The 26147-nt window shown below is 41.4% G+C and overlaps 1 protein-coding gene and 1 long non-coding RNA gene across 14 annotated transcripts in view; one reads left to right on the top strand and one right to left on the bottom strand.

The window, feature by feature from the left end:
• ATP10B (ATPase phospholipid transporting 10B (putative)) overlaps nt 1-19955 on the top strand; it is a 287108-nt gene extending 267153 nt beyond the window's left edge. For both annotated transcript variants that reach the window (XM_020903344.2, XM_070465735.1), the window contains 4 exons: nt 486-566; nt 1850-1954; nt 11081-11268; nt 16735-19955. In XM_020903344.2, coding sequence (XP_020759003.2) covers nt 486-566; nt 1850-1954; nt 11081-11268; nt 16735-17182 — 822 coding nt within the window. In that variant the 3' untranslated portion in view covers nt 17183-19955. The remainder of the gene's footprint in view (nt 1-485; nt 567-1849; nt 1955-11080; nt 11269-16734) is intronic.
• Nucleotides 1-26147, bottom strand: part of LOC110143670 (uncharacterized) — a 244884-nt gene that overhangs the window by 33759 nt on the left and 184978 nt on the right. For 9 of the 12 annotated variants that reach the window (XR_011486969.1, XR_011486970.1, XR_011486962.1 and 6 more), the window contains exons 2-4: nt 21592-21694; nt 8202-8286; nt 4149-4183 (exon numbers count right to left, since the gene is read on the bottom strand). This is a non-coding gene — a long non-coding RNA (uncharacterized lncRNA). Of the gene's footprint in view, nt 1-4148; nt 4184-5231; nt 6720-8201; nt 8287-11227; nt 11456-21591; nt 21695-26147 lie in introns of all 12 variants that reach the window. The other 3 variants (XR_011486967.1, XR_011486972.1, XR_011486971.1) reach the window with 3 other exon arrangements.

Here is a 26147-nt window from a genome sequence, read left to right as displayed (position 1 = left end):
ACAAAATGAGAAAGCTCATCTCCGAAGCCACTGAACTGTCTCTTGGGAACTTGTAATCCTGGGCTGTGATCGAGAGCTCCGTTTCAGATGCTATTCAGAATCTCTAAACTTACCAAGTTTGTATTAGCACTAGTACTAATGATCATTAACAGCCGAGCCCCTTCTAGGTACCAAAGCACAGTTATATTTAGACCTCTTGAAACTCAAGGAAATCTAGCCGGTGCTATTTTTACCTACTTCTTATGGAAGAAGAAACAATTCCCAAAGCAGTTAGTGACTTTCACTAAGGTCACACAGGCCTGGAACTTGACTTGAGGTCCTGTCACTCCCAGGTCTGTGCTCTCGATCATCCATTGTATCGCCTCTAGGGTAAGAAACATTTTAAGTGCCATGTTGTCTGGCCCAGCCACACACAAGAAAGGTGCTTACAAGGAATAGAGGCTTGCTCGGATGATGGTAACTGTCGATGTGTTCTTTCCTGGCAGTGCTATAACCTGCTGACTTTCTGGATCTCCATGGCGGATGCGTTCTACCAGAGCCTCGTCTGTTTTTTTATCCCCTACCTGGTAAGTTGTATGGTCCCATTCTAACCATCCAAACAGCAGGGGAGAACTGGCCCTGTTAATATGAAATTCCAGACAAATAGTATCTTTCTGGACACTTCAGAGCAGAGGCTCCAAATGGGAGGCCTGCAGACTCCACTTTACCCAGCATATTCAGAAAGTCAGAATACTTTACCAAAAACATCTTAATTTCTGCCAGCTTCCAAGAAACTAAAAGCGGTTATTACACTGGGTCATGGCAAAAATCCAGAGTTGACTCACCACCCTGCTTAGATAGGGCACCTGTTCTCTAGTCTGTCATAGTCCCCACCATGCCCAGCCATCTTCACTCACTCATTTACTGCTTCTTACTTGAACATTGAAGGTATTTGAGTTTATACCTCTTGATTTGTATTTACATTTGTGCTTCCAAGTTCTGACAATAAAGGTTACTGCCTTATCTGAAATAAAACAAGAATACTGGGAGCACAGGATACCAGCCCCATCTCAATTCGGTTCCCCAGTTTAAAGAGTGAGAATGTATAGGATATCTGTATTCTTCCCAGACTAGGAGCTCAAATGTGGAGTCATTTGTGCCAGGAAAACTGTGGTGTCTGCCTAGTCTCTGGATCACATTCTTTTGTAAACAGCAACATGATGGGTGATGAGGCTGCAAACATTTTGTGCTTTCTCAGAATTTTCTGGTTTACAATACCCTTCCTAGTCAGGCCTCTTTTGCCCTTACTATGTGATCAACAGGCTTAGCATTTAGGACTATCCCATCTAGGATGATTTGGACTTTTCACCCTCCCTTCCGGCCTCTGCCTGATCTGCCTTTCCTCTCTCTTTTCAAGAAAACAGTTCCTCTTACTACAGGCTCAGCTGATTTCTCATCTCTACTCCCAAAGTGCCTTGTACTTGCTTCCACTTTAGCATTTACACCCTTAAACTGTACCACTCCTGCCTAGGAGACTCTAAACTCCTTGAAAGTGGACACAGGAGTATCTTTAGCAGTTGGCATTGTGCCTGGTAGGTACTCAATTTCTTGTTTACTCATTCTGAAAAGCTCTGGATACTCTTCGTGGCTTCCTTTGCAAATGCATTTTGAAGAGTTTAGTCCTATCAACTCACTCCTCCTCCTGTCTGTCCCTGCAGTCAGTTCCACATGACGGTAGCTGGACAGCTTCTCCTCATTCCTTCCCCTTCCTTGACACCTGCCTTCACTGATGCTTTACAATCACTTGTCCAAACCAAGGCCTTCAGTCCATGGGCACAGCTGACAGTGCCTGTTCGTTCCTACTCTGCAGACCTACAAGGACTCTGATATCGACGTCTTTACCTTTGGGACACCCATCAACACCATCTCCCTTGCCACAATCCTCTTGCACCAGGCAATGGAAATGAAGACCTGGGTAAGTGCCCCCAAACTCTTTGGGCCTAAAAATTGTGTTCCTGTCCATCAGCTGCATTCAGATTTGAGCTGCTTCTCTCTGTATCATTGATCCACTGAATACACACATGCTGAACTCATATCTATGGTCCACTTTGATAGGGATAAAGAAGTAGAGAAGATAAAATTGCTGGCGCAACTTGCTCACCATCTAGTCAGGATGAAAAAACTAAGACACATAATACAATGAGGCAGTATATTGCCAAAACAGGTACTTTCGATTTCAAAATTCACGGGTGTTTGAGAGACAAGGAAAACATCTGACCATACTTGAGGCAATGTTAGGGAGGTGTGCTGTCCATTTAATTTGGGGGTAAAAGATTAGAAGACTGTCTCCACAAAAGTATTTCTCAAGTATGTCCAAATATCACTTTTTAGTAATCCAAAATGGTAATGCTAACTTTCTTATTAAATTTGACTAGTCAATAATAATTATAAAAAACATAGAGCTTAAAATCACATGCCAGGTACACATCTGTATGATTTTAATGTACTTTCTTACTTAACTTCCCAAAGCCCTTTAGATAGAATTTTTGTTTTGTTTTGTTGAGATATGATTGACACAGAGCACTGTATAAGTTTAAGTTGCACAACATAATGGACTTGACATACACAGTTGATCCTTGAACAATTTAGGGTTTAGGAGCACCAATCCTCCACACGGGAAAATCCACGTGTAACTTCACAGTTGTCCCACCATATCTGAAGTTCCATATCCGCAGATTCAAGCAACAGTGTAATATGCAGTAGTGTAATATGTATTTAGTGGGAAAAAAATTTGTGTATAAGTGAACTTATGCTGTTCAAACCTGTATTGTTCAAGAGTCAACTGTATTGCAAAGTGATGGATGTTTACTAAATTTATTGTGGACATCATTTTGCAACATATGCATGTGTTAGGTATTTTTTCTAATTCCCATTTTATAGATACAGAAATGAGTATAAAGAGGTTAAACTTTCCCTAAGCAGTGCAAGACAGAAGCAAGCCTAAACCCTAGCTGGCTGACTCTTGACCTTTTAACCTCTGTGCCAATAGTGTGACGAGGTAAGATTGATGGGTGCAGGGAGACCACTTTATGGAAAGAACCATTTCAGCTTGGCAAAGACCAAATCTTTCTGAGAGCATTTGTATTAAATGTTTAGAAACTTCCCTAAGTAGGTTCAGGGTATTCCCAACCTTCTACAGTGGAACTCCCTCCCTTCCCCCTACTGTCACAAGCTAGACCAAGCAGTGCCTGGTGACAGCCACCCCAGGGGGCTTCCAAGTCACAGAGTTCCCATCTTGAAAACCCCTTAGTTCCAATTCACGCCATGACAGATAGAACAAAGTGATAAAAACAAAAAGGTCTAGTCAAGCTTAAATAAATTTCTTTCAGAACCACCAGAGAAACCATTTAGTTTTATCAGAAACTATGAAGGCGGCAGTCATAATTTTTAATACTAAGAACTGAACCAAGCTAAGGAAATATTTAAAACTCTTGAAAATGCAAAAAGCTTGTCACTGAAACTAAAAATGCAATTTGTGGAATTCACTCTAGACTGGCTAAGAGTAAACTACCAAAATTGTAAAGTATTGTGTATTCATACAGAATGCCACATAAATATGTATTCCAAATATCATTCCTCTTGATTACATTTTCATGACTCCAACAGCCACATAATAGAAGTCATAGAAGAACAAGGAAAGAATGGTTAGAGAGATACTGAAGAGGTCATCATTGAGAATGACAAAATAAATCTGGATATAGTGCCTGGTAGTAAAACTGTACAATAATAGAAACAGTCTTAAAATCTGCCAGAGACTATGGACAAATTACCTGAAAATTAGCAGCAATAAAACAATAGAAACCAAAAAATAGTGGAGCAATTCTCTTCAAAGACTTAAGGCCAAATAGCAAACAGTTACACACTATTTGTGCACTATCACTACACTTAAGTGATAGTTCACTTAGGACTGATAAATAGAAAGATTCCCAAGGGAAGTACACCCACTCAACCAGTGGAGAAACACTGATTTTAATTCTCTAAGAAAGCCACGAAAATCTCCTAGGTCATTACTATATTCATTCAGTCAAGAGAAAATTATTTACTTTTATCAAACAGAAGAATCAAAGGCAAATAATACAGCTGTATGTTTGCTTTCTCCCCCTTCTTACCTGTATATATCATGTTTCTGTCCCTTCTTAGTAGCCTGTGGTAAAAAAAATGAATGACATTTTTAGATAAACTCTGTAAGGTCTACCACCTATAGACCCTCACTAAAGGAAGAAAGAAATATGCAAGAACATGAAAGAAAATAAAAGCTAAAACTGCAAGAAACAACATAAGGGTAAGGAAAGGCTATTCAGTAGGTTTTTTATGCTGAAGTCTTCTTTGTATGAATAGGACAAGAAATACACAACCATAAGTGGTTCCATAAAAGTCTACTTTATTTAGCACCTCCTAAATCTTAAGGTATCTTAATACTTACAATTATTAAAAACTTAAGATTAAACATAAAAGAGAGGAAAGAAATTAGAGGAATATAGGAAACTATCAATTCCCCAGGCTGTAGGAAAGAGGAAAAGGTAAGAACAAAGAAAATGATGGCCAGAAATATCAGATAGAACTTTTTCATCCTGTGAATATGAAGAGAAATGGAAAAAATTACAATTCTAGAATGATGTTTTTATAGAACTCTGTCAAAACAGACACAGATCAACCTTTGAATAAATTACCACACTTGACCTAATGTAGTTAACACTAACATATAAAACCTTGCTCTAAACAAATTCTAAATATGAATCTTTCAAACACACCTGACCGTATACCAAAAATTTAAAGACCAAATTCTAAATCACAAAGGAACTTGAAAGAATCAGTATCATAAAGAACTTATTATCTGATAATAATGCATTTAGATTAATAAATACAAACAATGAAAGCACAGCCAAACAAGCCTAACATGCATGGAAATTTTAAAATGCACATCTAAACTGTCAAAGTAAATCATGATGGAAATTATACTTACTGCTGCTGAATGACCATAAAAACATATACGCAAACTTGTAGGATGCAGCTAAAGCTTTTACTACTAAAAAGGTTAAAAAGAGGTTAAGTTAAAATTTCAACTTAAGAAACTTAAAAAAAAAAATACCATGTAAACCTAAAGAAACAGAAAAGAAAAAAAGATGAGAGAAAAATCAAAGAAAGGTCAATAAGACCACAACTGAGATCTTCAAACCCTACTGAAAACTCACCTCTTGGGACTTCCTTGGGGGTCCAGTGGTTAAGACTCCATGCTCCTAATGTCAAGGGCATGAGTTCAATACCTAGGCACAGAAGATTCCCACATTCTGCAGTGTGGCCAAAAATGGGGAAAAAAACTCACCTCTGATGAAACTGATCCAAAAGAAGACAGAAAGAGAAGGCCATGAAAGCAGTACTAGAAATGAATAAGACTGCAATTTTGGATACACAGTTGTCTCAGTAGCTGCAAGGGATGGGTTCCAAGACTCATGCAAATACCAAAACCCACAGATCCTCAAGTCAAGTCCTTTATATAAAATGGTGTTGAGCCCTCTATTTTCATGGATGCAGCTCTCATGTATACAATGGTCAATGGAATCAATATTTTTAATATTAAACCAAATTAAATCCTTTAAATGTAAAATTTACCCAACTATAGTCAAAATCATTCATCGAAGCTGAATAAACCAATCACCATTCTAGAAACCAAATCAACAATCTTATCCCTAAAGTTACAAAGGCAATGGATTGTAAAGGTGAGTTTGACCAAGTTTATAAGGGACAGAGAATTCCTATGTCATACCAACTTTTTCATGGATTCAAAAAATAGAAACCTAAGCAATCCAATTTTCATGGCTAGAATAAATTCTGATACCAGAATGAGCATGGACAGTCCTAGGAAACAAAATTATAGAACAGTTTCCTCAATGAACATAAATGTAAAAATTATAAATAATATATTGGCAAATTAACTCAGTAGTATGGGTTAATACTACTGTAGTATATAGTATAGTATATACTATAGTATAGTATGTAGTATAATAGTACCGTAGTAGTGAGTTAATACCACTTCATTAAAGATAATAAAGCCTAACCTAGGAATTTTCATGTTCTGTTGGTAAACTATAAATTGATAGCACCACTCTGGAGAAGCAATTTGAAAGTAGCTGAAAGAATATGTTAAAAGAGTTAGCTAGAAATATTCACATGCTGTGACACAATTCCACTTCTAACTATGCAACCTGGACAATCCTTTTACACACGTATATACATGGACATATATAAGATATTACATCATTATTCTTTAAAGCAAAATTAAAAAATCAGAAACAGCCTAAATGTTCACCAACAGGAAAACAAATAGTAGCATAATCATACACTAGAACAGTTAAAATGAATAGAACAGCATTTAGCAGCAAATCTCCAAAGCATACTGTCTAGTGAAAAGAATTCAGAAGGATATCTACATGATAAAATTTTAAAAGTATCCATTAACATGGATACATAAACATGTAAAATACACAACACACAAAAATGATGAACATGATTTATTTTCAAGATGAAAGAAAAGGCACTTGCAAGGGATACATGGTGGTTGAATCGTATCTGTAAGGCTCCTTTTAATAAAATCTGAGGCAAATGTGTGTAGAGGAAGAAAAACTAATTTTCTCTCTACCCTTGTAGGTCTCAGCTTAGACACTCCTGTAACAAATGACAGACTAATGGGAGAAAAACAAAAAGTTTAATCAGTATTTCCTATACACATGAGAGAGACCAGGAAACTATGGCCCTAGCCACCACCTTAAATACTATCACAAACTAAAGACAAAAGTAGTTTTGGGGTTAAGGGAGGCCAGATGTGGAAGTTGATAAAGATTTTCTAGAAATTTAGAATGTTTCTTTTTCCTGGTACAGAGAGGGAGACACCCTTACAAATGGAGATTTCCCTTATAAGTATAAATGTCTCTTACAAAAAGAAAACGTCTGTTCAGTTTTCAGAGCTTCTCCTCTATGTGCTGAAACAGCCAGCTCAAGGTAATCCTGACGCCAGAGACACATTTTGGAGTGACAGATTCTGCTCCCATATATATGGCATAAGGTTAAAACTGGTAAAGCTGGACATCGCATGCATGAGATTTGTTGTCTGTGTGCTTGAAGTATTTCACAGTAATTACATTCTTTTTTAAACAGTAGCACAAGATATTTCACAGGAGGAACTCTTCTCTCCATGACCTTCTTAACCACTGGATATTTTTTTAACCTTTCAAAAATGCCCTGTAAATAATCAGACCGCAATGTATATTAAGTGAGTAATGATTCACTTAAGAAGTCATTCGGCCTTCTTTCTCAGAGCACTGCATTTTTTAGAACAGAGAACTTGTTCCTTTCACTCACCATTCAACACTATTATCCACCTAATGCATCTCGAGACTAGGTATCCTGGTAGTCACTGGTAATTTCTGTTGCTCCAGGGAAAGGAGTCAGCTACTACCATCATTATGAAGAAAGTCTTTCCCTATCTCAAGTGCTTGGAACGTCTTTCTTCCATGGGTAGAAATCAAACATGAAGTTTTTTTGGCTGCACTGTGCAGGATCATATTTCCACAGACCTGTGCCCTCTGCATTGGGAGCAGAGAGTCTTAACCACTGGATAGCTAGGGAAGTCTCGAAATCGAACATGAATTTTAACAGCTGTGTCAGCTTTCAGTCCTCACCTAAGTGACTGAAAAATGTTAGCTAACTGTTTTCTTCTCTAGGAACAGGGGCTAGGATATTTCAAAACATCTCTTCCACTGAAAACAAATAAATTTGTGTGTATATACATTTTAATATTATATATATATATAAACATATACAAACATATACAATGAGTATGTGTGTGTGTGTATATATATATGTACACAAGCATATACAAAGAGTATATGTGTGTATATGTATACACACTCTAAAAGTATGAAAAGGCTGATAGGATAATTAAAGACCAAAACCTCTGGGAAAGTGGGATTGTAATGAAGCAAGCTATGCCAAAGTCTATGTTTTCTTGAGAGTGTTTGCAACCCTGCCTAAAATGAAAATTTTCGAACATTATGTTCAATGAAGTCTGCCGAAATTAAAACCCAGGCTCCTGTAATGACAGTCTAATAAGAGATCACATCACATTAGGTGATTAAGCTCTACCTGCAGAGTAAGGGTACACCTACCTGCACTCTTCTCCCCAGCAGGGACTGTAGGGATTGTCCCCACTGTGCTGAACAGATCAGAGATAGTCAATATAAAGGACACAGCCTGGAAAATGGACCATATATATGTAACTAAATCACTGTGCTGTACAATCAACTCTACCTCAATTATAATAACAAACAGTAGACATTAAGATATTTGCACTATATAACAACTGATTGTATTAAGAAATTTAAATAACTCTCAAATGAGTTTAGTTTTAAACACACACACAAATAATGAAGTTCAAATGAAACAAGGACTCATCAATAAGGATCACAAGCACATACATCAGTAACAAATATTTTAGGTATTGAATTATCAGACATAACTCATAGAAAAGTTTTTGTTTGCTATGTTGAAAGACGAATAAGCTTTAAAATATCTGCAAGAATGTATGGTAAGCCATACAAAGAAACCTAAAAGATTTTCTTTGAAGACCAAGTAAAACTTTTAAAAATTAAAAAATCCAGTAACTGTAATTTAAATTTCAATGGCTGGCTTAACTGCAGATTAGGCAGAGCTGAGGATAAAATTAATGAATTGGTCAAATTATCGAGAATATAAAACAAAAGTAGAATATTAGCAAAGCTCAAGCAAGATAATTTTTTTTAAAAACACCATGCTTATAAGAAAACTATAGAACACTAACGACAAAAATAAAGATCATAAAGCAGCCAGATTTTGAGATAAAGGTTTCCTTCTAAAGAACAACAGAGTTTTGCTAACATCTCAGTAGCAACAATAGAAGCCAGAAAATAGTGAAAGTTGGTCCCTCAGTCGTGTCTGCCTCTTTGTGACCCCATGGACTGTAGCCTGCCACACTCGTCTGTCCATGGAATTCTCCAGGTAAGGAAACTGGAGTGGGTAGCCATTCCCTTTTTAGGGGACCTTCCCGATCCAGGGATCAAACCCAAGTCTCTCACATTGCAGGCATATTCTTTATCATCTAAGCCACCAGGGAAGCCCCAAGAATACTGAAGTGGGAACCGTTCCCTTCTCCAGGGGATCTTCCCAACCTAGGGATTGAAACTAGGTCTCCTGCATTGCAGGCAAGTTCTTTACTATCTGAGCCACCTGGGAAGCCCAGAAAATAGTGAAATGCTATATTAAATATACTAAAAGAAAATAACTTCCAAAAAAAGATTAAAAATATCTTTTTAAGAATGAGGATGAAATAATGAATCAGAAAATATATCACCAGCAGACTTCCACTAAAGGAAAATTCTAAAGGATGTATAGCCATCCTCAGTATCCACTGGGGACTGGTTCCAGGACCCAATGCAAATACCAGATTCTATGGATGCTCAAGTCCCATAATCAGTCCTCTGTATCTGTGGATTCAACCAACCATGGATCAGGCAATACTGCAGTATTTTTGAGAAAAATCCACATGTAAGTGGACCCACACAGTTCAAACCCCTGTTGTTCAAAGATCAACTAAAAGTACAAGGAAAGCCATCCCAATGTTCACTGCAGTGCTATTTACAGTAGCCAAGACATGGCTGTTGTCTTGATTGAATAGACATGTCCAATGAATGGCTGAATAGAGGAATGGATAAAGATGTGGTACGTATATACAATGGAATGTTACTCAGCCATTAAGAGTAAAATACTGCCATTTGCAACAACATGGATGAACCTGGAGATTATCACACTAAGTGAAGTCAGACAGAGAAAGACAAACATCATGTGATATCACTTACAGGCAGAATCTTTTTAAAATGATACAAACAAACTTATTTACAAAACAGAAACACAGACTTAAGAGAACAAATTTGTGGTTACCAGGGGGAAAAGAGGTAGGTGACAGACTAGAAGTTTTGGACTGACATGTACACAGTATTATATTTAAAACAGATAGCCAACAAGGACCTACTATACAGCACAGGGAACTCTGCTCAATATTCTGTAGTAACCTAAATGGGAAAAGAATTTGAAAAAGAATAGATACTTGTATATATATAACTGAATCACTCTGCTATACACCTGAAACTAATGCAACATCGTTAATCAATTACACTTCAATACAAACTTTTTTAAAAAAGGATAAGAAAATTCAGTTTGGATGGAAAACCCAAAATGCAAGAGATAATGAAGGCACAGAAAGTGTCAAGCATGTAAGTAAATCTTAAAGACTATTGACCATATTTAACTGTAATAATGATGTGTGATTTACAAAGATGATAGAATTTAAATAAATAGTAGCAATAAGATATAAATCAGGAGGAAGGTAAACAGAGTTAATTTATTCTAAAGCCCCTTGCATAATTTAGGAGGAGGGAAACATATAAACTTTATATTACAGTAAGTTAAGATTGCTTAGTGTCATTTATTGAGTAATCACTGAAAGAATTAAAATACATAACTTTCAAACTAGTAGAGGTGGAAATGAAATTATATGAAATCAGCAGTAAGTTTACAAGAGGACAAGAATTCGAAGAAGCATTAAAGAGGCAGGAGAAAATGAGATCAGAAGACTGTGCTGCTTCAGAAATGAATAACTGACAGCCACATGTGGAAAAGGCTCATTCATCACACAAGCATAACATTAAGGAAAAACGACAAAAGTCACACAAAATATAACTAACTTTTTTAAGACTAAAGAATAGCATGAAAATTATCACAAAAGTCAAGGTGATTTAGGGGTGTCTGGGGTATCTGTGTTCAAATTCTGGGCAGTAGCAACATAGGTATTTACTTTATAATAAGCCATTAAATGGCACACTTTTAAAAATGGTTTATATGGACATTGCATTTCCAAAAAAGAAAAGCTTAAAACAAAGTTAAAGTAGCGTGAGCACATTCCCCCCTGATCTAAACTATCCCCTCAGCAGTGTTTTCTTCTTTCCTTCCACAGACTTTCATCCACGGGCTTGTTCTGGCAGGCAGCTTCCTGATGTACTTTGTGGTGTCCCTGCTGTACAATGCCATCTGCGTCACCTGCAACAGCCCCACCAATCCCTACTGGGTGATGGAAGGCCAGCTCTCAGACCCCACTTTCTACCTGGTCTGCTTCCTCACACCGGCCGTGGCGCTTCTCCCAAGGTTGGAGCTGGGGGTGCTGTTTCCTTCCTAGAGCTCTCCTCCATTAGCCATTCTCATAGCCTAAGAGTCAGGAGTTTGACCCCAGCTGGGATGCTTGAGGCTCTCGTTCCAGAGGGAGGGAGCTAGGACAGAAAGCAGCCACAGAGCAGCAAAGTCACCAAATCTGGCATGACCTCTGTTATGACACCTGTAAAATGAGAGTACTCATTACTCCCCTCCTGCCATAGAAATCTTATTGTGTATAAAGAATCATTTTGAAAAGCTCTTGTAGTCCTTGATTCATCAGCCCAGGAGTCTCACTTTCAAATGCCTTCAGGGACAGGTAAGCGACGGCAGCAATCCAGGTGAAGTACAGGCTTTGGGGAAGGAACTTCTAAGCTTCAGCCTATCACTGCCACAAGGAAAAATCGAGATGAGCATTTCAGAGCTTTAGATTTTTCCCACAAATTTTGCAGGAAATATCCAACTTTTAAATACTACTCGAATTTGTTAAAACACACACAGACTCATACACATACACACACCCTATATTAGCCAAATAAATCACTTCTGCAGAGCGCCTATTTGTAACATTTCCAGTCTATAGCCTCTATAGTCACCTTTTCAAAAAAAAAAATAGCAACAACAATGCTTCACATGTCCTTGGAGTTTACTCTTGACACATACTTTTCTATCTAGTTCATCGTTTTGATTTTTCAAAATCACCTAAGAAATTAGACAGAGCTGTCGGTGTGTCCCACTTGCTCATGGGACAGCAGAGGTCCCAAGAGGAACCAGAATGTGTCCACCAGCTCACCACCAATGACGGGGGATTCTGTTCTCCCAACTCGGAGGCCAGTGTTCTGTTATCCAGCCCACACTCTATAGTCAAGAGTATTTGGTGAACTTAATGATGCTGTACCCAAAGGCAAGACCTAGCCCCTCTCCATCCTCAGGATCTTGTCACTCTGAATCTTTGAAATTCAGCTACTTTACCATTATAAACCATAGTCCAGAGGCCATCGCAACACTGTGCAGAACTTTTTCTAATCCAAAATAAGGCAGAAAGTCACTAGCACGCTTTGGTTCTTTTAATGAGTTTGGCAGCTTGCTTAACCTAGTTTGAGCTCCCTTTCTTCTTCCTAAGACACCTCAGAACCTTGACATCTGATGCAGGGTTTAGAGGCTGAACATATCAAGATGACAAACACTCCTGTAAACTCAACAGATGGGGGGTTCTAAGTATACACAGTCTCCCTGCTTGGCCCCTCCTGGTCTCCACAGCCTTATCTCCCTAGTCCCTGCCTCAAACTTTGGGCTTCTTGGACTTCCCTGAAGTCTGCATGCCCTCTCCTCTTCCTGTGTTCATGCTGGCCCTTCTACTCAAAATGTCCTTCCTGTTACCAGACCTCCTCATCCTTTGACATCATTCCAGGTGTGACCAATTCCTGAACCCTTTTGTGACTTCACCTACCACCCTCAAGCTGAAACAGATCATGTGTTCCCGTTACCTGATTGTATCCGTCACTACCTTTATCCCATGTATTATCTGTTTCGTCTGTTTGTCATGAACTCCTAGAAAAAAGTATCCTCCTTGTTATCATTATATAACCCACAGTTAGCATAGTTCTTATCACAAAGGCTGCCCTGAGTGATAAATGAGAAAAACAGATGCTAAGGAAACAGAAACATAAATAAAATAGGGTTCTTTCTCTCAAGAAGTCTACCATCCAGTGGACAATTCAAACCTATAATCCAGGTAAGAGTGATTAGCACTAATCAAGGGCCCTGAGACTGAAGACTGGGAGGGAAGTAAGCACAAGCCTCAGAGGACATATTTCCCACCCCACCCCCTCTGGAGACAGATCCAGGGCCTTGAAGGTCCTGCCCTCATTGGAAAAGGGTATCAGGTGTCTGTGTTAAATGCTTTCATCCACACTTTTGGGGTTAAATATGGTTGTGATCACCTCTGACCAAGGACTGACCTCTCTGTTCAGGGTCTACTTTGGGGTAGAGGAAGAGTTCATCATCTACAAAGAGTTCCAGCTTCTTTGTCTTATTCTTGGTTAGAAGACACACTTGGAGCCAGAGGCTACCAACTTGATAAGAATCATTGAAAAGCGCAAACATTCTTGGAAAAGACACTCACTCACCATTATATCTTGTTAAACAGATGAGGGGCAAGCTAGGGAAAAGTTAGCAAATATTTTCTTGCCAGTTACCATAGCATGCAAGTTAAATCTCTGCTTATTCTAGATCATCATAAACTTGAATTCCTACTTAATTCTGTTTACTAAGAAAGGCAAAGAGATTTCCTTTGACAGAGAAAGGATTATTTTAATAGCTCCAAGGACTGTTAACTTATAACCTTGGAATGATTAATTTTTGTTACAGAAATCTACATGGCAGAACATTTGTTGTAGAAAACTGTATTTGTTCACTTAAAGATGTAAGCTGTATTTATAATAAGATTGATTTCACTCACCAAGCTTGTGATAATTATCCATTAACCATGACCTCACTAATCTTAGTCTAATTCAACCAGTATAAAGGAACTGTATGATGTTCTTAAACTGAGAGCAAGCTTTTGTTTTATCTGTAAAATAACTAACACACCAACTTTAAAACACAACGCAGCATAATTAGCTACACTAGGTAGGACCCAACAGTCCTTGTATACTTCATTTGGCTTCAGTAACACAACACTATCTTGATTTTTCTCCTACCTGCTGGTTCAAAGATGACATGGTGTACATCAAGCCTTTGTCCTAGGTTCTTTTGTCTTCTAACTTCTTTCCATAAACATAGCAATCATTATTGTGAAGTTAAATGTCATTTTTCACAGATGAATCTCTAATATCAACTCCCAGCCCAGGTCTTTCTCCAGAATCCCAAATACATCCTTCTAGCTACCTGTGCCCCACCAGCACTGGACATGCCACATCTGAGGAAAGTGGCAGGCACGCATAACTTAATTCATGATCTACCTTCTATCACCACCACCCTCCCAGAAACATGGCTATCTTCCCAAGTTCCTTCCATCCACTGTTACCCACTGAGGATCAAGGCAGCCCATGAGAATTATCCTTGACACCACCCACCACCACATGGCCCTCTCTTACCCATTGCCAGGACCTGATAGTCTTATCTTGTTAAATAGAATCCATCTGCTATTTCCATTTCTACAGCCACCACCATAGATAGGTTATAATTCTTTCATTCCAAATTATTTCAATAGTCTCCTATTGGGTTTACTCTAATCCATTATCATTGTGTCAAAGTGTGATCATGTCATGTTTGTAACTTTCCAAGGGCTCGCCAAGGCCTTCATAATAACGTACAAAACCCAAGACATTCCCCGCGGTCCTTGCCTGCTCTGGCCCTGCCAGCGCCTGTGTCCTCTTACCCCACTCCTGCCCTCCACCTCCACACTGCAGCTACCGTGCCCAGGACCTGGCTCTCACCCACTCTTTGCCTGGCTCCCTCCTGTGCATCCCTCAGCCCTCAGCTTTATTATTTCCTCCTCGAGGAAGGTCTCTAACATCAGATCATGTGTGTGACACGCTCACTGTTCCCGTGGCTTCCAACTCTGGTTCCTGTGCTTTCTAACAGCCAGAATCCTGTCAGTCTGGTTCACAGCTTAATCCCTTGGGGCTTGGCCCATTGTAGGAACTTGATGGTTATTTGTTCACTAAATGCACAGAGAAGGAAATTTATAGCTTGGGGGAATGTTTAAACTGTGGAAATTCTAGTTTCCAGGCAAAAGTTGAGTCTTTCCTGAAACACGCAGGGATGGCCACCTGAGTGAGATGAGAAAGAGTGGGGGAGAGTTTCTGATTCCGTAGGATCTATTGTGGTCTTCAGAAACCCCTGCTCACATTGAGGTCATCCAGAATCTTTTAGACATAATAGAAGGATAAGAGCCTCTCTGTGTATAAGGCTCTTAAAAAAGTTTTTAAAAAAAAAAAAAAGAATTATTTTTGGAAAAGACCTTGGATGTCCTCTGGACCCGTTGGATTACTTTTTATTTTTTAGTTGAATTATAGTTGCATTACAATGTTGTATTAGTTTCTGCTTTACAACAATGTGAATGAGCTGTAAGTGTACCTGGATCCCCTCACCTTGAGCCACTCCCCCATCCCACCCCTCTGGGTCATCACAGAGCACAGAGCTGAGCTCCCTGTGCTATATAGCAGCTTCCCGCCGGCTATATCTAACACATGGTAGTGTATCTATGTCAGTGTTACTCTCTCAACTTCTCCCACACTCTCCTTCCCTCCCTGTGTCCACAAGTCGGTTCTCTATGTCTGTGTCTCTGTTCCTTCCCTGCAAATATGGAATCTAGGAAAATAGTACCAACTGGATTACTTTTTAGATAAACCAACACCCAAAGACTGAGTATAAATTGCTGAGAACCACAAGATTGTATATGCTTAGATCAGTTCAGTAGCTCAGTCATGTCCAACTCTTTGTGACCCCATGGACTGCAGCATGCCAGGCTTCCCTGTCCATCACCAACTCCCAGAGCCTACTCAAACTTATGTCCATTGAGTCAGTGATGCCATCCAACCATCTCATCCTCTGTCGTCCCCCTTTCCCCCCGCCATCAATCTTTCCCAGCATCAGGGCCTTTTCAAATGAGTCAGTTTTTTGCATCAGGTGGCCAAAGTACTGGAGTTTCAGCTTCAACATCAGTCCTTCTAATGATATAGATCACATAGGTTTAATCACCTTCTTACCCCCTTTTCCCACTTCATCTTGGAATAGGAGACATATAGAGACTTCTATTCCAGAGTCCACTACAGGCAACTTGGCAGGAGAGAGGAACCACTAGTTAACCATCAGGGAGATCTGTCAACTCCTCAGGAGACCTTAGGAAATCCAGCTCATCATTTGGGACCTTGATGGTATCTTCATCTAGCAAATAGTGATAATATACTGATGCTAGGAAGTTGGCATAGCCCATGGATTCAAGAAAAGAATATGTATTGGGAAACTACTTAAAAATTATTAAGTTCCACAAAGAGTGGACACTCCAAAGCAAGTAAATTTGCCTAAATTAGAACAGCCCAGAAATAGAATGGACTGCCACATGCATAGTTGATGAGAGGAAAGTATCAGAATCCAGGGTACTGGGTCCTGACCACAGCTCAACCACTGTATGACTCTGGACAAATCTTTCAGTCTCTTAGTGCCTCAGGTTCCATGTGTGTACGTAGTGGGAAACAAAAGTACCAACTGTTTGGGATTTGGGGGAGAATAACATTGAGTTATGCATATAGTACATAACAAATGTTAGCTGTTACATTTCGTTGTTGAACTCCCTCAGTACCAGAAGTGCTTGGACATAGATTCGATCCATCAGTTAACAGAGCAGCAAAGGGGATCTTCTGCTGGGTGGGGACTTGGATTCTAAGGGCCCTTTCAATGCTGAAATTCAAGAAGTCAGAAGTCACAAAATATCTTTATTCTGTTATTTTCCCCCAGGTACTTTTTCCTGACTCTACAAGGGACATATGGGAAGTCTCCAATCCTAAGAGCTCAGAAAATTGACAAACTCCCCATGGACAAGAGAGAGCTGGAAATCCAGAGCTGGAGAAGCCACCAGAGGCCTGCCACCATCCCCGGAGAGACCCAGCCCATCAACCGTCTGGGGTCGCCTGCCTCAGACCAGAGCACCCCAAAGAACTCGAGCCCCACCAAGCAGAGGGACAAGGAGGACTGGGTACTGCCTGGAGAGAGATGCAGCAGAGACCACACAAGGGACGACCCATACTCGGGGGACTCCTGGGCTAAATTCTCATCTGGGGAGCACCTGCTCTTGGAGCCTAGTAGGATGCTGGCATCCGGAGCCTACTCAAGTGGACAGACTAACTTGAACCGGCCCTTCAGCCGGGGCAGCCACCGTCGATCCCAGAGCTCACTGACCATATGAGGGGCCTACAGACATCTGTACACACTCAGAGGAGGCCACCCGATCAGTGGCTTAATTAACCCCGACTCTTCCTCCTCAAAGAGGAAAGAATGTGCCAGTCTTGCTCTCTTCTCCCCACCCTTAGACGACGTGCTGGCCCCCAGGGGTTTAACAAAAAAGAACTGGAAATCAGTCAACCTCTAGTTTTCTCCTGCTACCAGGCAGCACATCTTGTAAATGGTTTTTTATGAGGTTATATTTCTATTGCATTGAGTTTTTTCATTCTTTAGCCCAGAGAGATTCTCTCAGCCTCTGGATAATGACAGCCTACAACCCAACACAACTGGGTTGCATCAGATTCCCAGATGCCAAGAAGTGTTTTGACCTAGCTGTTATCTCAAGATTTAGAAGTTTCTGGGCTTGTCAAACCATCACCTCATCCCTTAGTGCCAAGAGTTCAAGTTTCAGAAGAGTCTCATACACACAATGCCTCATCTCAAGAGTATTGTAGGAATGGTCATGTCAGGGTTAACATCTCTTCCATTCTCAGAGTTGGGTCTGCTCTAAGCCAAAGAAAAGGACATCTGAAGATTAAAACCAGATTTGAACTCAGAGCCACAGACACTTCCAAAGGTGGAAGGGCCACAGCTAGGGTAAGAGCAGAAAGAAAACAAGCATGTGAAAGTGAACAGGTGCACCAGTAACCCGATGCTTTAGCTAATTGGCCACATGTCCCACAGTCTGGGGAATCTACCAAGAGGACATAGGCAGCATTCTTCTTTAAGATATTCATTTATTTTTAAATAAAAGTATAAATATCCCCAAGTTCTCCAAAGTCTGCCTTGCACCATTTCCCTTTAAGGAAAAACCTATATTAGTACCTATTGTTGCTAACCAAAAGAAATCCAAAGAGAATTTTTCCTTTTACCAAAACAAAAGGCCAAGAGAGCATTCAGCATTTGTTTTGCAGCCAGTGATTAGAGGTAGTGGTTAGAGGTGCAGGCTACCTCTAACCGAGCATTCAGTGGCGCTGCCAACCTCCTTCCCTGGGAACTGCACAGCACCTCAGAATCAAACCGCCATAGCTTTGAACTCTATTTGAGCATCTGTGCCTTATCTCAATTTATTTTGTACATCTGTTAGCAAGATGTATCCTAAGGTAACTGCTTCTTTGTTTATACCATTTCAGCTTATGACATTCTTCATAGTAATGATCTATTTTCAGACTGCAGGGGAAATCTGTACCCATCCTCATTCTGCTCTCAGAAAAGGCAAACTCCAAGATCAAACCTTTGCACAGCTGTACCCAGAATAGACAACCCAGATGATAGAGCAACTCTGAGCCCAAACAACAGCATCTGAAAGAGTAGAACCAATGTTAAACCCCATTCATCCAGAACATCACAGGCTTCAGCTGAATAGGGGAGAGCCAGAGCAAGTCTCACTTCACAGGAAAAAGAATTACATGGACATCTTGTATGGAAAACAGTGTTGGAATAAAGAATGGATGATAGGATTCTAATACATTGTCAAGAGAACCGAGCTGTACAATGGGCAAAGATAGCCTGTCACCAGTCTTTTAAGGTGAGTACCCGCCTTAAGGTGGTACCTAGATACTGAGCAACAAGCATTGATACAAGGGTGGAAACAATTGTGGCAAGTCACAGCCACCCCACGAATTGACATCACTTGAATAACTTCTCAGCAAAAGCACCCAAAAAGAGCTCAACAATCAAGCCGACAGATGGCAGAGTAAGCTGGTCTCCTGCACATCCTGCTGGCAAACCTTAACTGGAAGGGCCATTTGGGGCATCATCCTAGAGTCAATACACTGGATCTCTCTCTCTCTGACTTTGCCACATAATGGTGCCAGCACTGGCCAGCTGGTGGGGCTTCAGGGGAATCCATGAGGACGGTTCAAGGAGGAGCAGGTGAATGTATTAGGCAAAGCAGTAATAATATAAATTGTCCCAAATGAGGGGACTGAGCCAAAGCTTGGATCTCAGGGTCCTTCCTTTTCCTTTATGTTTCCTGTCCACTCCTGAAAGCCAGATGAAGACAGGTGGGACATTTCAGAAAAGAACAGAGTAATGGGAAGATCACTGGCCTCAGGAGATGGAGATGTGGACCTTTTCTCTGCCCCATCTTCTCTAGGAGCCAGGAGCATTGATGTAGCATGCCTCCCCTGCCCTACATCCCAGACTCAGCATAAGGATCAAGTAAAAATTACACGGGGTTGTTCAAACCCTTTGAAAGCTGTAACACCCAGGGATTTTTGTTTGAGAGCTAAGAGGAAGCAAAATTGTGGAGAAAAGTTAAGAAAATATCACCTGTACCTAAATGCCAAAGCACACCTGACATTCTCATCCTGCTCTCTTTCTTGCATGACCAAGCATCCCAGTTTGCCTGGGCTTTTCCCAGTTTTAGCACTGAAAGCCCCACAGCCTGGGAAATTCCTCAGTCCCGGGCCGACCAGGCCAACTGGTCACCTACTCTTGCCCTTTTCTGTGAAGCAAACCAAGTGTGTCCGTCCAAGTGCCATCTTAGGGGAAAAGGTTATAACAACTATTTCTCTGTAACATAATGCTAATGATTGTAATTAATACATTTTTATACATTCATGACCTTTTACAGATTGACTGGGAACATATTATCCTTTATTAAAAGAAAAGAATAAACATGGTTTCCCATCATTGCCTACAGTCTGAGTACTACTGCCCGTCCATCTTTCTTGACATCCACTCATTCATCCATCCATTTATTGATCCAATAAACTTCTGTTAAGCCCCTCCTAGATGCCTGACAATGTGCTTGGGGTTGTGAGAAACCCACCTCTTTCTTAAAGAAGCCCATATCATTGTTGGACATAGGGTATCAAGAAGATAATTGACCCAACAGACTGACACAAACCTAAACAGCTGTAAGAATTAGAAGCAGCATGCACAGTCCCCTCTCTCTCTCTCTCTGAAACTCCAGCCTGGATAGTCTCCTCTTCCTGGGAGCCTGACACCAACCACAAACTCATACTGATTCGGTGCCTCTTTTCACCCACTCATTCAAACACCAAGCGAATTCCCACTGTACACAGCAGTGTGGTGGGTAGCAAGCATACAGGATACAGGGCCAGCTCCTGCCCTCAAGGGATTTAGTCTAGAAGGGGACCCAGACAATATTCAAGGAATCAATAAATGTGATAATGACACACAATTAAATGAAACAAGAACGGTAAGGATGGGAGGCAGGGGTTGCCGGGGTGACCAGAGGGCTTTTTCGAGGAGGAGACCCTAACTGTGAAAACAAGGTAGCAGGGAAGGCCCATTCTGAATGGAGAGAATTAAGTATGAAAGCCATGAAAAAGGTAGAGTTTGATATATAATAAAGGAGGAGGAAGGAGAAGGAGAAGAAAGAGGGAGGGGGAAGGAAGAGGGAGAAGAGGAGGAGGGGGAAAAAATGAAAGGTCGTCCTTGGGACTAGAACCCAAAAAGCAAGAGGAAGTGCCCCATGATGATGTTAGTGGTAACAACTGGATTCACTTATTGTGTGCTAGGGACAAATCTAAGTTCATATTATCATGTAAACCTCACTGCAACCCTTCAACATAGATACAGCAGTCCCCCCTTACTCGAGGGGATTATATTCTAAGACCTGAAGTAGATGCCTGAAACCACAACAGCAAAATATAACTATATATTTACATATTAATATATATTTATAAAATACATATAGAAAATATAAATACACACACACACACACACTGGTGGCTCAGCTGGTAAAGAATCTGCCTGCAATGCAGGAGACCTAGGTTCAATCCTGGGTTGGGAAGATCCCCTGGAGAAGGGACAGGCTACCCACTCCAATATTGTGGCCTGGAGAATTCCATGGACTGTATAGTCCATGGGGTCACAGAGAGTTGGACACGACTGAGTGACTTTCAGTTTCACTTTATACATACACACATATACAATGTTTTTACCTATATAATCTTACCTATGATAAAATTTATAAATTAGGTGTACTAAAGAGAATATCCAAATTGCTGGCATCACTACTGGTGTGTGCCAGAGCCATTATTAAGTAAAGTAAGGGTGACTTTGGTCACAAGCACTGTGATACTGGGACCACTGATCTGAAAACCAATGCCAGAGCATGCTGAGCAGTAGGGTTGCATATGCCATGTGGACATGCTGGACAAAGAGATGGTTCATGTCCCAGTGGGAAGGTATAAGATTTCATCAAACTACTCACAAAAGCATGCAATTTAAAACTTATAAGTTATTTCTAGAATTTTCTAGTATTTTTGGACCAAGACTGACCACAGGTAAACTGAAACTATGGACAGGATAATCATGGATAAGGGGAGACTGTTCTCTCCTATTTCAATCAGCTTCTGCAACATAACAAACCACCCCCAAAATGATTCATATACTCACGATGCTGCAAGTGGGCAATTTGGGCTGGGTGGCTGGGGTCTCCTTCCACACTGCCTCACATCCTCAGTGGCATCAGCCAGCCTTGTTGGACAGCAACAATGTTCTGAAAGAACAGAAATCGCAAAGAACTTGGCTCAGAACTCAGCAGAGGAGTTGAAAAGATCACCCAGCAGAACTTTCCATTCTGCACAAAGAGGCCCCAAAAGAAACCAATCACACAGGAGTGAATTCTTCCAGGTAGCCAGCAAACCGATCCCCAAGGCATCTGGGATGGGTTCCCTGAATGAAGGAGATGGGACCGTGATCTGGGGTGGCCCCCCAGGCAGGCAGGCCTCATGAGGGCCTTAGGAGAGGGGAGTGCTCAGCCAGGACTCCAGGCCGCCCACACTGAGGATTCAAACATTTTCAGATAGAAGCCAGATGGGAGCCTTTCTGTTCCAAAGCGTGCTGGTGCCACCTAGCATCTAGCACTGGGGGAGGAACTGCTGCATCCCTTCTGCAGCCGGAGCAGGAATAACAGGACCTGGGGCAGCCGAGCCAGGAGTCAGAGGACAGACCTACCACTCCAGCTCTGCCCACAGTTTCTGCCGTGACTCTGGACAAAGCTTCCCCAAGTTTCAACCTCAAAGTGAGGTTCACTCAGATTCCCCAAATTCTCAGGACAGGAACTGGACTGGCTCCAACATCCTGTGATTCTAAAAACTATTTTGGGGAGGCTGGTTACAGTAGGGGAAGGACCCCCGGTAAATCAATTTTCTACTGGTGAAGTTGTTTGAGTCTTGTGCATGTTCACCACACACACACACACACACACACACACACACGAAGATACCACAGGGAGCCAGTCTGTGATCTTCTCTGATGCAACCCCAGGGCTTGGCACATGGCAGAGCCCAGCAATACGGTAACTCTTGCTGTTAAGGAAAATTATAGATGGGGACTGGTCTCAGGGTGAGTGTAGAAGGCCGGAGGGCAGCAACCATTTGGGAAGATAATGGACACCCTAAGCCTCACTGAGGCCCCAGGTTGCCTTTCTCAGATAAGTAGGTAGTAAAGAATTGCAAATACCCAAGGAAGGGGCAGGGCAGCTGCCATTTCAGCTGGCAGGAGGGAGCCCGAGGCAGGACGCCTCTCCTCACCACTGTCAGCTCACTCCAAGTGTTAACGGATGGGCAAAGAGGAGCTTCACTCTCCTGTAACCTCCATCAGTGCCTCCATGCTTCTCCATAACAACAACCGCTTACTATACACACCCAGACAAGCTCCAGTACCGTGCGCACCACTGCCCTCATACCCTTTCTCTGCCCACATTTAAATAGCCACCAGCTCTCCCCTGACTCTCAGGCTGCAAGAGGAGCCAGCTCCTCACAGGTTAGGCTTGGGGAAAGTTCATCTCAGGCATGTGAGGGATGCTGACCTGGGAGGCACCAGGGAGGCACCTCGGAGCCTTCTTCAGATCCCAGTGCAACAAAGGGAGACTGCCTGACACTTGACTCAACTTTGAAGAAAAGTGACTTTTCTTCCATGTCACGGGCCCTTCCTATCCGAGCTCACCTATGTTCCCACACAGTGAGCTGGGAGAGTTTCCTGTAGATGCAGATGACAAAACTCAGGTGATTGATAAGTGGCTGTCCCCGGGGTCACCTCGTAATTTGGAGTTGGAACAGAGACTGGAATTGGGGTTTCCTGACACTCCCCCAAGGAGGACCCTTCAAGCAATAGCAAGAGATTAACTGGCAGTCCTTTCCAGGACTGCTTGGATGTTTAAAAAAGAGATTAACCCAAAGGGGTAAAATTTTAAAGTATCAGACCACACAGCAGGTGAGCCAGCATAGATCTGTTTGACTGTGGACCCAATCCAGAACTCTTCGTATCAACCTGTTTGCGAAAGGGCAGCCTGGGGCTGAAGGATGGGGCTCTTGCAGTGAGAAGTCACCTCTGAGTTCTCTGGTCCTCAGAAGCAGAAACAGAATTCTGAAGCCCCACCAACTGCTGCTTCTGAGTCTCAAATCTTGCCTTTAAGAGAACTCACATTCTCCTCCCGCTCCCCACACACATAGACAAAGTAGCATTTGTCCCTTTTACTGAATGCAAAAGACAAAAGTGTAAAGAGAAACACACGTTTGCTTTCCCCATTTATAACAGATTAGCAGAACTTCCCTTATGGTCCAGTAGTTAAGATTCTACCTTCCACTGCAGGAGATGCGGGTTCGATCCCTGGTTGGGGGAACTAAGATGCCACATGCCTCGGGGCACACCACAACGACTGAGCTTACATGGCTAAGCCTGCAAAGCCACAGCTATGCTCTGGAGCCTGCATGCCATGCGCCACAACAGAAGAGCCCACACACCACAACTAAGACCTGACGCAGCAAATAAACACATAAATATTTACAAGAGACTATCAGGGAAACTTAGCTTTCAAGAAGAGAGTACAAGGAACTTAATGCTTGCTAAGTTTCTAACGAAGTCATCCTCCTCTTAAAGAGCAAGGAACCAGAGAGGGATACAAGGCCGAAAGAAATGTGAACTTGCTAGAGATTGAGAGTCACCTCTGCAACCCTCCACTGGCCCTGGTGGCTGGAGGACAGTGATTAGATCTGTTCCACATTGAAAATGGAACCTCTGGGGTACCCATGTACCCTCGAGTGATTTACCAAATGGGGCCATGGTGCCCTTCCAAGCAGGTCCTCAGATCACCCTCCTAGCCTCATCATCCATCAGCTGGCTCAGGATAAATTGGAGGATGTCATTCAGACCACAGTATTAATGAACATCATGACCTAATGTGAGATCCCATTTTGTTAATTCATCTATTTTAACAGCAGTTTGGGGTGCTCATGCTGAAGAAGCAATGGACACAGGGGTTCTTCATGCAGGGTGGTAAGGCAGAGGGGGAGATGAATACCTTTGGCCAAAAGGCTCTTTCTTTACAAGACCCTTACATCAACCCTTGCCTACACATCAGACAGCTCTTGTACAATAGAACAAATGGAATATATACCTTTTTTTGTTCCCTGCAGATAACAAATTGGCTTTCTTGTCCCATTTTAAAGATGGATAAACTGAGACTCTTCCCAAAGTCAACAGGCAATTATGTGACCAAGAGCCAAGATTCAAACCCAAGATGCCCAATTCCAGGGCCCAAAATGTTAACCTCTAGGCTACATTCCTTCTACAACCCACTGAAAAAACCCTGAATGAATTTAGAGACAAGAGATCTGGTTCCCAAAACTACACATTTCTTATTGGGAAACTTTTTTTCCTCTTATTCTCTGTATGAAATAAAGAGGTTGGCCAGGAGATTTCTCAGATCTTTACATATTTCCAAATTGGTGATTCTCATCTGGAAGAACATGTACTCATTTGACTCCTACATGCCCTTGAAGCTTTCACTCAAGCTATCAACAAGAAATCTTTTTTTGAGTTGATGTGTTTGAAACCAGGCTAATCAGCTCTTCAAAAGGATAATTAAAGGGCTTCCCTTGTGGCTCAGTGGTCAGGAATCCACCTGCCAAAGTAGGGGACTTGGGTTCGATCCCTGGTGCAGGAAGACCCCACATGCCTCAGAGCAACTAAGCCCATGTGCCACAACTACTTAGCCTGTGCTCTGGAATCTGGGAGTGTAATGACTGAAGCCCACAAGACTAGAGACAGTGTTCCACAATAAAAGAAGCCATGGCAAGGAGAAGACTGAGCCCCTCAACTAGAGAAAAAGTCCACACAGCAGTGAAGACCCAGCACAGGCAAAAATAAAAAAAAATAAATAAAATTATTTTTTTAAAAGGGATTGAAAACCTGCTGACTAGCTAAGTATTAGCAAACCACAAACATAGTTGGAAGGGTGGGGGGACGGGGAAGGTAAGCAGGTAGCAGGGACACAATCTGAAGGATAAGATACTAAAGCCTTTGACTGTGTGGATCACAACAAACTGTGGAAAACTCTGAAAGAGATGGGAATACCAGATAACCTGACTTTCCTCCTGAGAAACCTGTATTCACATCAAGAAGCAACAGCTAGAACCAGACATGGAACAGTGGACTGGTTCGAAACTGGGAAAGGAGTATGTTAAGGCTGTATATTGTCACCCTGATTATTTAACTTATATGCAGAGTACATCATGCAAAATGCCAGGCTGAATGAAGCACAAGCTGGAATCAAGATTGCTGGGAGAAATATCCATAACCTCAGATATACAGATATACCACCCTTATGGCAGAAAATAAAGAACTAAAGAGCCTCTTGATGAAGAGAAGAGTGGAAAAGCTGGCTTAAAACTACTCAGCATTCAAAAAACTAAGATCATGGCATCAAGTCTTATCACTTCATGGCAAATAGATGGGGAAACAATAGAAACAGTGACAGACTTTTTTTCTTGGGCTCCAAAATCACTGCAGATGGTGACTGCAGCCATGAAATTAAAATACATTTGCTCCTTGGAAGAAAAGCTATGACCAATCTAGATAGCAAATGAAAAAGCAGAGACATTACTTTGCCAACAAAGGTTCATATATTCAAAGCTATGGTTTTTCCAGTAGTTATGTACGAATTTGAG

The sequence above is a fragment of the Odocoileus virginianus genome, chromosome 3 (assembly GCF_023699985.2).
Source record: "Odocoileus virginianus isolate 20LAN1187 ecotype Illinois chromosome 3, Ovbor_1.2, whole genome shotgun sequence".
Taxonomy (NCBI): Eukaryota; Metazoa; Chordata; class Mammalia; order Artiodactyla; family Cervidae; genus Odocoileus; species Odocoileus virginianus.
Note: the sequence above shows the minus strand (reverse complement) of the source record. Positions and strands in the feature narration are given on the sequence as shown.